The sequence below is a fragment of the Molothrus ater genome, chromosome 3 (assembly GCF_012460135.2).
Source record: "Molothrus ater isolate BHLD 08-10-18 breed brown headed cowbird chromosome 3, BPBGC_Mater_1.1, whole genome shotgun sequence".
Lineage (NCBI taxonomy): Eukaryota > Metazoa > Chordata > Aves > Passeriformes > Icteridae > Molothrus > Molothrus ater.
Genome location: NC_050480.2, coordinates 81,549,493 through 81,564,986, shown reverse-complemented (window position 1 = coordinate 81,564,986; position 15,494 = coordinate 81,549,493). Strand labels below are relative to the sequence as shown.

Here is a 15,494-nt window from a genome sequence, read left to right as displayed (position 1 = left end):
CAGGGCCGCCCTCCAATGCATCAACCATTCCTGCCAGCATGGAGCATCTTCTACTTCTTCCTCCCTTTCAGCAGTGAAGGACTCCCTAGCAGCTGCTGGTTAGACTTTGGTAGCTATGCAGCAGCACCAGCTAGCCCTCTCAGCACCCCTGAATGCCTTGTGGGCAGGACCATGGGCCCATGTACATCCAGGGGAAGCAGTCCCTCACTCAATTGTCAGCTGCCACGAGTAGCTTGTCCTCCCCAGATCTTTGCTACCAGACGTGCAGAACTGGGAGGCCAGAGAGCAGCCCTTGCCAGCAGAAACAAAGGCAAAAAAGCCCTAAGTGCCTCAGCCTTCTCTGTGTCCTTTGGCATGAGATTGTCTTGAAAACTTCTTCAGAACCCCTCTTATCACGCTGTCCTGCATGTTTCTATATCTTGGCATATTGTCATGTCACTTCAAAATGCTTTGTCCCTCTGAGATGTGGAAGTACTCTTTTTCAGTCAGGGCAATCATAATGTGACATTTCATTTATTTATTTTCTACTGTAAAATTGCTTTTGTTTCAAAAATAGTTCTCATAAGGTAGCTTGATTAATGCTAATAACAGTGGTAATTTTCTAGTTTTTCTTACCTGCAAAAGTCCAAAATTCTGATGAGGCTGAAAGAAGAAACACTGAAGTGGAAACACAATACGAGAAAACATAAATGAAACAGAAAAGAGATTAAAGAAGATTGAGTACTAATGCATGCTGTATCAGTATTTTTCCAGGTAGTACTTTCATCTAAACAGGCAAAAATTCTTACTGCTTCTGTAGCAACATATTTTTCTGCTTTCCTTTTTGCATACAGAAATTTCTACAAACAAGCTCTTGTATAAAGTATGTCCTAATTAACTAGTCATTTCATTAATGCTGTACATTTTGTAGATATTTGTCTTAATCAACTCCTTCCCACAAATGCTTTGTCAAAGAAAATAACACAGATACCTTAAAAACAATTTGGATTAAATGGCACCACTTTTCATCATGATACTACATCCAGTACACTTTGAATGTCACAGTGTTGACTGGATAAGCAAACAGACTTCACAGATGTAACTTCTGGTCTATGGAAAGGACACAGAAGAATATCCAACTTTGACCTGGAAAAACCTTTCAGTCTCCTGACCTTTTAGTCTCTGGTTAACCTCCACAGATTGTGTGTAATGTGCAGACCTGTAGCTGAGTTCATGCATAAATACTTTTCTAGACTCTCAAGCTGCACGAGACTGAGTACATTCTCTTCCAACAGACCAAGGATTTTCCTATTTCTAATCCAGAAGATGGAACATTCAGACAAAAGTAAAATATAACAATATGTTTGACAAAAATAATCGTTCCTTCACTTTGCATTTGCCCCTAAAACCACCCACAGACAGCAGCCCTGCTTCTATGCAGTAGTCTGTTGAATTTGAGTCAGTGTGTAAGCATGTGTTCAACCCCTTGTATTTATCTTGGAGCCTGATAATTTTGTCTTGGTCTAATATTTGGCTCCTTCTGTTGATGCAAGCTGGTAAATTCCATTTTCTTTTTCTCCTCTTTGAGTAAGTGATGGTTTACATGAGGGAGAAACTGTAAGCATTCTGCCACATTTGTAGAGTTTTCTACTCTTGGTCTTTACATCATGAAATCACGCTAATCTTTTTTCTTTTTTTTTCTTTCCTCTTTCTTTGTTTCATTTTTCTAGCAAGTTCATCTAGGAAAATGTACTTAGTTTCTTTGAACTTCATAGATATATAATAACCATAAAATAGCTTACAAAAGAAACTATCTTCTTATGGAATATTTGACCTGAACAGCTCAAGATCAGAAAGTGCTGCAGATGTTTTCATCAGATCTTTCCTCACGATATTTTCAGATTTTGGTAACTCAGAAAAATTAAAAATTAGAACTTTCTGGTGCTTACCTGAAATTAATATTGTTCTGACTGTACTGATGCTTCAGGGTGACATCAGAGATACTGATGTCTTTGGGTGCTGATTAAGGTTAAATTCCACTTACTTTCCTCATTGCTTTTAATTAATTGTATAGGTCAATTATGATGCCTGGCATGTCAGCAGAATATAAAACTGTGTTGGCCTTATGTAAAGCATGGGGCAAGGGATCGAGTACAATGGCTGTTTCAGGTTAAAGCACTGTAAGTTTTGGGCTGTGAAGTTCACAGAATTAACTTTCCCACTGGCATTGATGGCTGTACTGCGCTCTCCCATGTTAGGAGTAAACTCAGTTTTTTAACTGAGTCCTGGTGCAGTCTGTGAGGCCATAACTTCCATGTTTTCAAATTCCACACAGGCAGTTCTGTAACAGTACCATTCTGTGAATATTCCCAGCGTGCCTTACAGCAATCAAAGTAAGGAGGGCAAAGTGGATTTACACTTGGAATGGAACATTAAAGGAACAGTACGTTAAAATTATGTTCTTGAAGATATTTCAATTGTCTTAGAGCCATAACCATTTAAAATGTATACTATTTTAGTATTTTAATTTCAGCCTTTATACATTGTACTTAATTTATATTCAACTATAATGGTATGTGATACAGTCTCACATACTGTTCTTGGGCTTGGAACTCAATTGTCTCTACCTTTGCAGTGTTAACACAGTGATTTTGACTTTTGCCAGCTAACACTTTCCCAGGTGTATTTTGGGAGCCAACACAATGAGCAGTTTGCAAGATTATCTTGGCTTGAAGAGTAAGACAATTTAGTATCATGAGGTGTCCCATTCTTGACTACCTGGTTCCCACTGCCAGGGAATAATCCCAGGCATTTAGTTTACTAGTACAGCCACAGCCTCTTAAGTAGAACAGAAGACTCATTAATTTAACTAGATTGGAGCCAGAGTGCTCAGTCATTTGTATAATCAAATTCTAAAAAGAGGTAATAATATCTTAATTTATATTTTATTATTATTGATTGCTCATTAATATGTAATCAATCAATCCTTTGCATTTCTGAGTCAATTTCTACATGAATTTATTGCTCGCTGAGGAGTGCTGCAGGCAGTATTCCATATAAAAGTCCTGACATTGACAGCTGTGAATTCACAAAGTGGGTATCTGGTTCAAAACTGTCTTTCAGTTCCACTGAACTCAAGAGGATTTTGAGAAAATACTGCTAAACTGAGTGGGCAAAAAGGTGGCAGATGGGCTTCAATGTAAATAAATATATTGCCTGGGGAAATTAGGGATGCATGATTTAATCCATACTTAAATGATGCCAAAACCCCTAACTGTCACTTAAAACTCAAGGACTGCTCTGAAGTCATTAGCAAGAGTCCCAAGGCCAACAGAACACTGCCCATCATCACAGAAGGATGACAAAAGGACAAAGGACAAAACAGGAAGCTTCTTTTGCAGCTGATCTTGTTCTGTACAAAAGCCTGACATGCACTGTCTCAAGAATGTTCTTCTGGCCTTTGTCTCTCAAAAAGGACTTGAGAGGTAAGAGATGGGCACCAAAAATGTGAAAAAGAGGAGCTGCCTCTTAAGGAGAAACTGGACAGACTGAGACTCTTGTATCTGTACAGAGTAGTCTGAAGAGGTTATAATCAAGATTACAGAATCACCAGATCCCGTTGTGCCTGAACTAGGAGGCCCTCTCTGAAGCTGCTGGGGACAGATCCAGCAATTTCACCTGCAGATAGTGGCTGTGGTTGTGGGATCTTCCTGGACTGCACCTTCTGCTGCCATCACAGGAAAAAAGTTTTGGGCTAGAGGGACCACTGGTTTGAAGAAGCTTGGTAATATGTTGTTAACATAATTCTAGTGAGATAATGTTTCATGAGGGTGCTTATTTGTCTTTGCTTGCCTCCAAATAGAAACTCCTCCATTCAGGAATGTACTGTACTATTTTCACTTTGGCTTTGAATGTACTTTTAAATACTTTAAAGATTTCTGCTGCCACTCTAGATTGGTTTTTTTTCTCACTAGCTTTAGTTTCCTTTGCAAATTTTCTAACTATTCTGATTATGATACCTGTCTAACATGAGTGGGACAGATCCCTACTCAGAGGTGTTTATTTTTCCATTGCCTACGGTGGGAGTTTAGATAAATATCTTAGACTAAAACCCCGAACTTAAGTGTGGCTAATGCTGGATGAAATTGATTTGCCCCAGCTATATAAAATGCCTCCTGTGCTTATGCACTGTTCGTTCATATAAGAATATCTGTTTAACATTGTTGGTGACACAGATGGTGGGATCGAGTGCACCCTCAGCAGGTTTACCAACACCACCAAGCTGTGTGGCTCAGTCAACGTGCTGGAGGGAAGGAATGCCACCCAGAGGGACCTGGACAGGCTTGAGGTGGGCCTGTGAAGTTCAACAAGACCAAGTGCAAGTTCCTGCATCTGGGTTGGGGCAATCTCAAGCACAGACTGGGCAGAGAATGGATTGAGAGGAGTCTGGAGGTGAAGAATTTGGGGGTGTTGGTTTAAGAGAAGCTCAACATGAGCTGGCCATGTGCCCTTGCAGCGCAGAAATCCAACCACATCCTGGGCTGCATCAACAGCAGCATGGGCAGCAGGTTGAGGGAAGTAATTCTCCCACTCTACCCTACTCTCCATGAGAGCCCTGGCTCTGGGACCCCCATCATAAAATGGACATGGACCTGCTGGAGCAAGTCCAGAGGATAGCCACAAAGATGATCAGAGGTGGATGGGACACCTCTGCCTTGAAGACAGGCTGAGAGTTTGTCTTATTCAACATGCAGAAGAGAAGGCTCCAGGGAGACCTTAGAGCCTCTTCCAGTAAAGGGGATCTACAAGAAAGCTGGAAAGGGCATGTAATAATAGGACAAAGAAGAATGGCTTTAAATTGAAAGTGGGCAAGTTTAGGTTAGATATAAGGAAGAAATTATTTACTGTGAGGATGGTGAGACCTTGGAACAAGTTTCCCAGAGAAGCTATGGATTCTCCATCCTTCAAAGGGTGTTCAAGAGCATGTTGGATGGGGCCCTGAGTAACCTGGTCTTGTGGAGGGTGTCCCTGCCCATGGAAGGGGGTTGGTACTAGATGATCTTAAAGGTTGCTTCCAACTCAGCTCATTTCATGATTCTATGATAAGATGTAACTTCTTGTAGCCACCTACCGAGAGTAAGTTCCTCAGTAATTGGTGGTTCCTTCACCAATCGCTGACCTTCATTAGTGTGGATAACTTATATATTTCGGTGTAAAGCAGTTCTGTAGCCTGTTGAAATATTTGGAATTTTCTGATTTCCAGTTGCCAATAGTTTTTTAAAAATGAAGTGTCCTAAATGCAGATTACTACTATAGCATCATTTATATCCTTTAAAAATATAATTCTCATTCAAGTCAGGCAATCTATTTGCATTGGGAATGCTGACTGCTGCAAGACTATTGAGGTGTACTGGGGGAAAGACTTTTTAATCTTCATCTATATATTATGTTCTCTTCCAAAGTATCCTCTGCAGATTGCTGTTAAAGATGGCACTAGATTCAAGAGGCCTTTGGTGTGGTTTGGTACACTTCTACTTTCCTTGTTAGGTAGGTGTCTGTGATGTCCTCTATGTCAAATCATGGATTTGATTTGTCTTAAAATCCTTAAGTTTGGAAAGAAAACTACTGCTCTCTTCTTTTTAACATGATTCAATTAAATTTTTCTGTGACATGGTGAATTTGCATTTCTGCTAGATTTGTCTTTTTGATTCATTTTTATTTTTGAGGTAGTTTTATACCTTCTTGTCTCTTCCAAATAATCCTGATGAGATTGCCCATATTCTGTGACCCCCATTTATAGTATGGCACAGAGTGCAACCCATCATTTTTTCACTTGTTTTGCAGCCCACCATTCATCTCTGGAATTTTATTTCTTCACTTGTTTGTGGGCCTGAAAAAGCCACCAAGAAGATAATTTAGAATTTCTTTCTCTTCAGTTCCTTCCCAAATCCTTTAAATCTTCTATAATTGGTTCCAATGTATGCCACCTTCATCTGAGACATGTCAGATGACTTTCTTCTATTCTTTATTCACTCTTTGTGTTTGATTTCCTATTTCTGGTCTATGGAGACTTAATTTCTTTTATTGTCCCCATTTCTTTCCAGCTATCACTTCCCAATTTCGTTAAGACTCCTCAGATTGCATTTTTGACAACCATAGGGCTACTAAAAAGGGCTTTACAAAAGGTATTAAAACTTCTGAAACCCTCAAGGCAGATGTGTTTCTCTTGAAACTTTGTGATTTATTCTGCAGAAGAAGCAGAATAAGCAAGCCCCTGGAGTGGAAGCAGGGGTTAGTCACTGTAAGAGAAACCCAAATGTGAACAATTCTTTTAATGAGGAAAGGAGATTTAATGTATGTCTTCATTGCTCAAGATAACACACCTTCCTTTTACTTCTGAGCAGAGCACATGGGTTTTACTGGCTGTGACTGAGAAGCAGTTCATTTTCTAGGCAATTTCTACAAGAAAGAAAGTGAAATAATTTTATGTATTTTATTTTATTTACAGATTAGATCAATGAGTTTATTTAATTTCAGGTGTAACAGCCTGAAAAGAGAAAGAATTCAAACATCTGATAATCTTTAATGTGGTAATCCCAATTCAATAATATGCAAAGCAAGAGACATCATTTTCAGAGCAACTTGATAAACTGATTGCAAGCTGGTACTTCCAGTAGGAATAGATAAGAGAAATATATTTTTGTTTTCTGGTGAAAGCCTGTGTCCAGTAGTGCCTGAATTTGATACTTGTTAGAAACAAAGGGAAATGATTGATTGCAGGACTTGCCAATAATGAATCAGACCAACAAACCACACACATTTAGCTTCTCTCAGTTCAGAGGCAATGGTTTCTTTCTGGCTCATGCCATCAAGGGGCAAGGGTTGCTTGAGACTTCATGGAGTAATAGATATAACATCTCTTTGGCCAGCAGTGACCAGTTTATATTCTGAAAGTTGTTATTGATTTCACCTTAAGTTAATGGTAATGACAAAATGGGTAATAAAATTATCCAGCTTTCAAAAATACATATGTCTGTCCAGATGCAGTAGCAACAGGGGGCAGCAGATCTTCAGTTGTCATGGATCCACAGTTGAGGCTGAGCTGTGACAGTTTGCACGAGTCCAGTTGCTGGATCCCTCTGGTGGATTTTCCTGCTAGCTTGTCTCATTGTTTCCTTGCACCTGTGTAGTAGACCAGAGCACAGCAGATGTTGCTTTCAGCAAAGAAGCAGTCTTTTCAACAGGCTTTGAAAACCACTTCATAAATATTTCCTAAAGCAGTTTTGGGCTTAGATTTCTGCAGGATGGGAGCTTCAGCAGGCATTCATCCCTGCAGTCCCTCCATACCCGCTCTCCTCTAACAGTGTGGTACAGAGGGAAACCTACCTCATATGACAGTATTTATACTGTATAAATTAGTCATTAAGCCCAACGCCAGCCCTCAGTTACAGCGGAATCACTGTCTGAGATGAAATGTCAGTTGTGCTTGGATCCTTTAGGTCTTCTCAACTCCATGATAGTTTTAATCTGCTGATCCATGTTTGAATGCAACAATCCTCTGTATTTTCAACATAAATCTGTCATGATCCGCTGAAAGAAGTTTGGAAAAGCTTTTCTAGTGGTTTTCAAACAAGAACTGTTGACAATTACACCTTCATGCCTTGTTAATGTCAATTGTTTAGCAAAGATAAAATCACTCTCTAGGTTGCTGTATATAAGTTCTTCACAAGGATTGAGCTAGACCTCTGGAGTTCAATGAATATTTGGGGTATAGAATTTGTTCATTTTAAAAACTGATATTGCAAACATAGTAGAATCTGAATTAATCAGACTACATTGCTACCTTGTGCCTTTCATCCTTCTGTCATTCTTCTGTATAGGAGAAATGGGGGACAAAGGACAGAAAGGCAGCATAGGACGTCATGGAAAAATTGGTCCTATTGGTTCAAAAGGTAGGTTTAATTATATTTCTCCATTTGTGTTTCAGGTGAAAAATGTGTGATCATTTATGTTTGAGAAAAGTTTAGCCATTGAAAAATGGCTAACAACTCTCACAGTTTACCTTAGTAGGAATTTTCTCACACTGTAGTCAGCCAGGTCGCTGAGATTTCTCAATCAGTTACCTTTGCTGTGACATCAGCATATTTAGTCCTAAAGTACTGTGAGTATCCTGGTTTGAGGATAAATAAAGAACTTTGCACTGTCACACAAGTGTGGACAGTTAAAGAAGATGGGAAGATGTGCTGTACTTTGGCAGACTTTTAAGAGTTAGAAGATGTCTTTTCTTATGTTGACTACTCCATAGGCTTCCTATGTGATACTGGTTAAGTCATTTGGACTAGCATTTACCTAATAATCTAGATCATGATTCAAAATTTAGGGAAATCCAGCCTTTTTCCCTCTACAGCATCTGAATTTACTGGTTCTGTGAAGTTTATGAATGTCAAGAAGTGAATATTGGTGCATATTATTTGGGTTCGAGTTTCATAGCTATGGCTGGCCTTTATTGTGGAATGACTGGGACAGAAAAATCTTTATTTTTGCTTGGGCATATTTCTACTTTCCACGTTTGAATTTTACTAGTGAAAAAATAGATAAATGCTAAATGAACTAGTGACAGAAAAGGCAGCATTAACATTATGTTATTTTTCATGTCTTCAGGTGAAAAAGGAGATAATGGTGACATAGGACCACCAGGTCCTAATGGTGACCCAGGTAATCCATAACACACCTTGTTTATGTGAAAGACATCACAAAAATACATCTGTTTACATACTGGGGGAAATAATGAATTATTTTTTTCATTAGAACTGTAATATTTCACTGTGATATTTTCAAATGGTTTAAAATAATTGAAGTTGCAGCAGTTGCTGGACTTGTAGTGTATATGCTAAAACAGTACCTTATACTTTCTCTGAGGAGTAATCTCTCCAGAAGCCTGATGGAAACTGAAGTCAGACTGTCTGTAGCATTCATCACCAGGGCAATGGGACGTCTCTGCATATCTCTCTTTGTCTTCCAGTCAACACAAAGGAGCAGGTTGGATGCTCTTGCTCATTCATGGATTATAGTTATAGGAGCAGGAGATTGTCAAGAATACAGATCACAGAATGGGTCAGGTTGGAATGGACCTCATTGGGTCAGCTGGTCCAACCTCTGCTCAAGCAGGGTAATCCCGGAGGACATGGCTTGGGATTGTGTCCAGACAGTTCTTGAATATCCACAGGGATGGAGACTCCACAACCCCTCTGGGCAATCTGTTCCAGTGCTCAGTTACCCACACAGTAAAGAAGTTCTTCCTCATGTTCAGGAGGAACTTCCTGTGCAATGTACAGTTTCTGCCCATTGCCTCCTGTCCTATTGCTTGGCACCACCAAGCAGAGCCTGGCTCAGTCTTCCTGTCACTCTCTCTTCAGATTCTTATATGGAGGTGCATGGATCTTCCAGAGGTGTAAAATGTTCTAGGAAAACAGCCTAGCATAAGTGCAGGCCTTGCAAGAGTGGCAGGTTTGGATTGGACTGAATTCATCCCTTCCTGGCAGAGTGCATTGGGGATGCACAGATTAGATTTCTCATAAGAACATAATTTGTCACTGTAATTCTTGAGCCAGCGTGCTGTGCACCTGGCCAGCGTGCACAGTTTTGCAGGGCAGGTACCCTGTGCTTAGACTGACTTACAAAACTGAGCAGAGTAACTGGGTAGTCCAATGCAGATTTTTATAATTACATACAGAACTGCAAACTGTAATAAATGCCAACAGTAATTGATCCTCATTTTGAGATTTGTGGCCAGAGATGTAACAATTATTCTTTTAGTATTCACATTCAGATTATCTTTGTCAAACCTATACCCTAATTTGGGTTAATAGACTATTATCTAGTGTCTAATTTTATGGTCAGAAGCATTGTAAATTCTGTACTTTCAAAAACACAGACCTTCATTTTGCAGGTAATTATGTGCAATATGTGCTGGAATTTTGGATCTGCTGGGATATATTCCTTATAAAGAACTTGCAAACAATGTTTTTACTGTGAAAGAAATCATTGAGAAAACGAAGGAAATAATTTTAACTGAAAATGGGAATTTTTGGAAAATGTTTTTAGTTAAAAAAATATTGTGGGTGTTTTGCAGAGAATATCTATCTGTGTTTAGGTTAGCGCTAATTATTCAGGATGGAAGATTTGGAGGAAGTGAACTGATCTGTTCTGCACAGGCCCAGACACCCCTGAGAATCATATAATGGTGCAGGGTAGTGAAGGCTCTAATTTTCTGTCTGTTACTTGTAAGACAGCTTTCTCCAGAGCTGCCATGCTGGGTCTTTTCATAAAGATGTTGAGATAATTGTTGAAATTAGGTAGCTTTTGATTTTGGGTGTATCTATATCATTTCACAGGCATCCCTTGTGAGTGCAGTCAGCTAAGGAAGGCTATTGGTGAAATGGATATTCAAGTAGCCCAGCTGACGACAGAACTAAAATTCATAAAAAATGGTAGGTTAATTTTATATAACTACGTTCCTTTCTTTTTGCCCCATTTTATCGGTGTAATCGCTCGTAAAGAGTGCCACCGTTCCACCTCTGATTTGTGAAGCTGTTTTGGGGTGTGCAGTGACTTGGTTTATAGAAATGCGAGTGCTCACTTTTCAGCACTGCCCTCCCCCGCAGCTGTCGCCGGCGTGCGCGAGACCGACAATAAGATCTACCTGCTGGTCAAGGAGGAGAAGAGGTACAAGGAAGCCCAGCTGTACTGCCACGGACGAGGAGGGACGCTGAGCATGCCCAAGGATGAGACTGCCAACAACCTGATTGCCTCGTACATCAACCAAGCTGGGCTCACCAGGGTCTTCATTGGGATTAACGACCTGGAGAAGGAGGGGAATTTCGTCTACTCCGACCGGTCACCCATGCAGACCTTCAACAAATGGCGCAGCGGGGAGCCCAACAACGCCTACGACGAGGAGGACTGTGTGGAGATGGTGGCCTCTGGGGGCTGGAATGATGTTGCCTGTCACATTACCATGTATTTCGTGTGCGAATTTGACAAAGAAAATGTCTAAGCTGCTCTTCTCTTTCTCTGTTTTAAGAAAAATGTTTAAGACGGTGGTACAAGTTCCTCCAAGTTTATAGATTACAAGTGAAGTTTTGCAAGTATTTGGTGTCGGAGTTGTACAGCTGTAAATACAGTTTAGGTATTTCAAATATCAGAATTTACCCTTCAGAAGGGAAGAGCAGTAATAAGGAATAGCTTGGTTGGCTTTTTTATATATAGGAAAATATATGTGTTTAGATAAAAATGTACTTTGGGGCTAAATTTTGCCCTTACAACACTTAACAACTGTGATTGCGTGACTGTAAGGGAAGGCAGAATATGGCCTCTAGTTGTTAGAATGGTAAGAATTAGATTCCTGATATTCTTTATCTTAGTAAAATTTGTAGTTATAAAACCTAATAACTTGTAGTGCTACAGGGATGTTTTGGCAACAAAACGTATTTTGTATACTCCAGTTAATAAGTACAAATATTACTGTTGTTTTTTTGAATGTTACAACGTTTGTTTTTTTTTTTTTTTTAAACTGGCCAAAGCAAACCAAAAGTCAAGATTCCTACCAATTTTGTAATGTTTCTTCATTAAACTGTTCACAGATGTATGACCAAAAAACATTTAAGTCATTTAAGTAAACTGAATTTTAGTGCTGTGGGAGGAAAAAGTCTAGTGAAAGGTGTCCCTGCCCATGGCAGGGGGTTGGAACTAAATAACCTTTAAGGTCTCTTCAAACCCAAACTATTCTATGATTCCATAATTCTATGTTATGAAAATTCTTATAATTTAGTACTAAGAGGGTTTCCATCCAGATGGTGTTTTGGGGTTGGCTAAATGTAAAAGTAACAATTTGATTTTCTTCATTCCTCAGTTGAAAATGATTCAGTGCATGAAGTATTTCAGGCCCTAAATAATTTCCTAAAGTAAATGTTTCATGTTTCTTTAAGATAATCTTGGTGCATCTTGTTACAAAACAAGCAAAAATACCAGCCCTCCACAATTTAAGGCAGACTTCATATATATGCAATATGCTCATGAAAACACATTAGGGATCAATTCCTTTTAGTAAGAAAACAGCTAACATGTTTACCCAGATTGTTAAAACAATCCCCTGAAAAGCAGAAAAGTTTTCAAAATTTTCCTGTGTATATAGCAGTAATAAATAACTTTGCACAAATAATTTATGTACCAAATTTACAATTGCATGTGATGGAAAATTAAAAAAAAACCAAAACAACCAGCATAATTTCACAAAATAATTGATGAATTACTTTAAATCTTCCCAGGAGCCAGTTGCATGCCACCTCATCTCAGTGTTAGGCATAGGAAAAACAAAAAAAATTGCAAAATCTCTAACACTGCTTCTTTAGGAATACCTTGCCCAGTGTTTTAAGATAATTCTTAAGGATAAGTGATCCTTGCTTAACATTCTGGTCAAAATACATATGTGATCATTATGGCAGATTGGTGTATAGGGTATCCACAGTGGATATGGCATGTGGTCCCTGCGATTTCATTACACAAGGAAACCAACTCATAAACTCTGCTGTGCTGCAGCATGTAAACAATCAATGGCCATACAATACTGTTCATATCCACAGACACTGACATTATTTGTTTTGTTTGATATATTTACTCTGTAAATCTCACTCTTTTATATATATATATATATATATATATATATATGTTTGCTATTAATTATGAAGATCACTAGCAGTACTATAGTATCCTATAGTATTTGATTATCAGCCCAGCTCCAGGGAAATCACTCAAAATGAATGGGTCCTTTGATTGCTTTATTTTCTTTTAATAAAGATAGGTATGATACCTGTGTGTTAGTCATTCTTCCAACTGCATACTGAAATGTATTAAATAATGTGAATCTCTTTCTACAGTAATATTCAAAGACTCTATAGAATTTGCAGGGAGCTAACAATTCCAGTAGAGCAATTTGTTTAGAGTAGTGCTTTGAATATCATGATTGTTTCCCGCCTGCTGTAGAAATCCTCAGGAACTGTTTAAATCTCCAACATACTTTATGTCAAATAATTTTTGCTATATTAAAACAGTCCAAACCTGAGATACAGATATTTGAAGCTCCTTCATTATGTGTGCTGTTTTTCACCTAGGTTTTGAAAGTTTCTGTTGTATTGTTCAGTTTCCTCAGAAAGATGAAAAGAGGCCTTTTATGGAGATAGGAAGCTTTTTGAGATGCCAAATGCTCCTATTTTAGCTGAAGTCACATCAGGTTTTAAAGATTTCCTAGATATGTGTAGCATTTAAAGAGTCTCAATTTCTAATAAAATTTAGGATAAAAAGTAAAAGCAACGGAAAAACATTTATTTTTCCTAGTTTTCATGTTCTTCAGGATATTTTTTTTGCAGTGCTTGATATGTGAATGTCATGGTTAGACACTGGCACAATGTCAGTGCCTCCATGAGAATACTTTGTCCCTGGTTTCTGCTGTGAGATGTGACCAAGAATAAGCAAAGCAGGCTCCCACTTAGGAAAAAAAAAATTATTAACTAAACTACAAGGGAAAGGGGAAAAAAAAGAAACACACAAGGAATATGAAAACTTCACAAATACATCTCCTCCTCCTCCCCACCAAATTCCCAATACAATACATCCCCCAAATCATTGACTCTCAGTCCGGCACCACCCTTCAGAATACTCAATCCTCAATTCATCAAGAGGAGAAGGAGTCCTTCTTGTGACAATGGTGACCTCTTCCTTTCATGTCCAGTGCTCTCACCACTAAACATGGACCAGAGCTGCTTCTAGGGTCGACTTTTAAGGATGCTTCGTCCCACTCCAAAAAGGCACAGTCTCAACTTTGGGACACCTGTCCCACCCATATTTTTCACCCCCTGGGGCCGAGGGGTACCCACACCGAACCCTCTTGGTCCTGAGGCATTGCCTCCCCCTAGAATGCAGTCCCTGTATCACAAAGAACATGGCTCTGTCCATGGCTACACACAAAGAGTCCAGCATAAGCTACTCCATCATCTCTTCCACCTGAGTTCTTCTCTATTTCTCTCGTGGCCCATTTCCTCTTATCTCATCTCTACCTCTCTCCTCATTCAGCTCCAGGAGGATTAGCATTTGTAAGGTTTCCATCATCCAAAAAAAGGGTTAAAAATCTGAGGTTCTGTCTGTCCGGAACTCCCATGGCTGCCCAGCCGGGCATCTTCTCACTGCCCCCCCCTTCTCCTTCTCGGCCGGCCACTATTAAATTTCAAGGTGGCACAAGCAAAGGCTCAGGCTCACTCTCTGTCTCTCCTGGGCAGGGTGGGGGGGGTGGCTGCCCGATGCCTCTCAGTGCTCCTCCACCCTTCCATCCTGCAGGGGCCTCTCAGTGCTCCTCCACCCTTCCATCCTGCAGGGGCCTTCCCCTCCCTTCTGTCCAGGCCCCGGCCTACCTCACCCGGCCGCATGGCTGCCCCTGCCCCGCCCAGCCCACAGCCGGGCAGGGGAGCTCTGAACCTTTCCCTGACCGGAACCCAAGACAGCCTCCCTGGGAGAGCCCTGCTTTAACCCCGTGTGCTCAGAGGCGGACCCAATGTCCCAATGGCCACATTAGGTGCCAATATTAAAATCTGAGCATCCATTGGCCTGACCACAGCATCCCAGAAAACATACTTCCTGTCAAACCACCACAGTGAGGTAGAAACTACTTTATTCTCATTGTCAGATACCTGTATGCTGGCTGCAGCAGCTTTTATTTCACCATTTGGGCAAAGGGCTAGTGTGTAAGGTCTGTAGCTGTCCTGCAAGGGGCAACAACAGCACATCTGATACTTACCCCTTTGAGGAACTGGGTGGGAAATGATGGAGGCATTGGAAATGAATGAGCCCTTCATAACTTCTTTCACCCTCTAGTTGCTGATGCCTGTAGGTAGACCGTTGCTGGAGGCAGAAATCAATGTTGCATGTAGTGCTCAGCCTGCATGAATCCTGCTGACATGCTTGGTAAGGTTTCCATTATTCTCCCTGGAATTTGGTACTATTGTTTTTTTAAAAAATAAAATGAGTGATAAGTTAATTTTACTTGGGGTGTTTTCCATGTGCATTAAAACCTGCAACTGTAATATAATTACTCATTTTGTGTAGCTCTGCAGAAGCCTTTGGAACATGTCTGTCTGGCAAGCACAAGTGTTTCTCAGACTCTTCTTATATGCTCTATTTTGATAGATAATATTTCCTCATAAATATATCCCCATAGCCCTTTTTTATTTTATTCTTGAATAAAGGGCATTCTACGGCATTTTAAAAAGGCAATAATAGCATTTTTTTTTAATATAGTCATCTATTCAGGTTTTTGAATGACTTCTTCCCATAGAATGTGGACTGCATTCAGCTGTACTCTGCACCTTTAGCTGCCAGGGCTGCGTGTTGCAGTATTGATGGCAGGGCAGGCGTGCACCGCCCTTCTGGGAGGGGGCTTGGTGAAGATAAAGCATTTAACTGGCTGA

The 15,494-nt window shown here is 39.9% G+C and overlaps 1 protein-coding gene across 7 annotated transcripts in view; it reads left to right on the top strand.

The window, feature by feature from the left end:
* The window catches only part of COLEC11 (collectin subfamily member 11), a 45,422-nt gene extending 32,576 nt beyond the window's left edge, over positions 1-12,846 (top strand). For 4 of the 7 annotated variants that reach the window (XM_036379434.2, XM_036379435.2, XM_036379432.2 and 1 more), the window contains exons 4-7: positions 7,860-7,931; positions 8,641-8,694; positions 10,374-10,469; positions 10,626-12,846. In XM_036379434.2, the coding sequence (XP_036235327.1) occupies positions 7,860-7,931; positions 8,641-8,694; positions 10,374-10,469; positions 10,626-11,035 (632 nt within the window). In that variant the 3' untranslated portion in view covers positions 11,036-12,846. Of the gene's footprint in view, positions 1-496; positions 5,527-7,859; positions 7,932-8,640; positions 8,695-10,373; positions 10,470-10,625 lie in introns of those variants that run through there. The other 3 variants (XM_036379430.2, XM_036379429.2, XM_054514242.1) reach the window with 3 other exon arrangements.
* Positions 12,847-15,494: the final 2,648 nt, after the last annotated feature.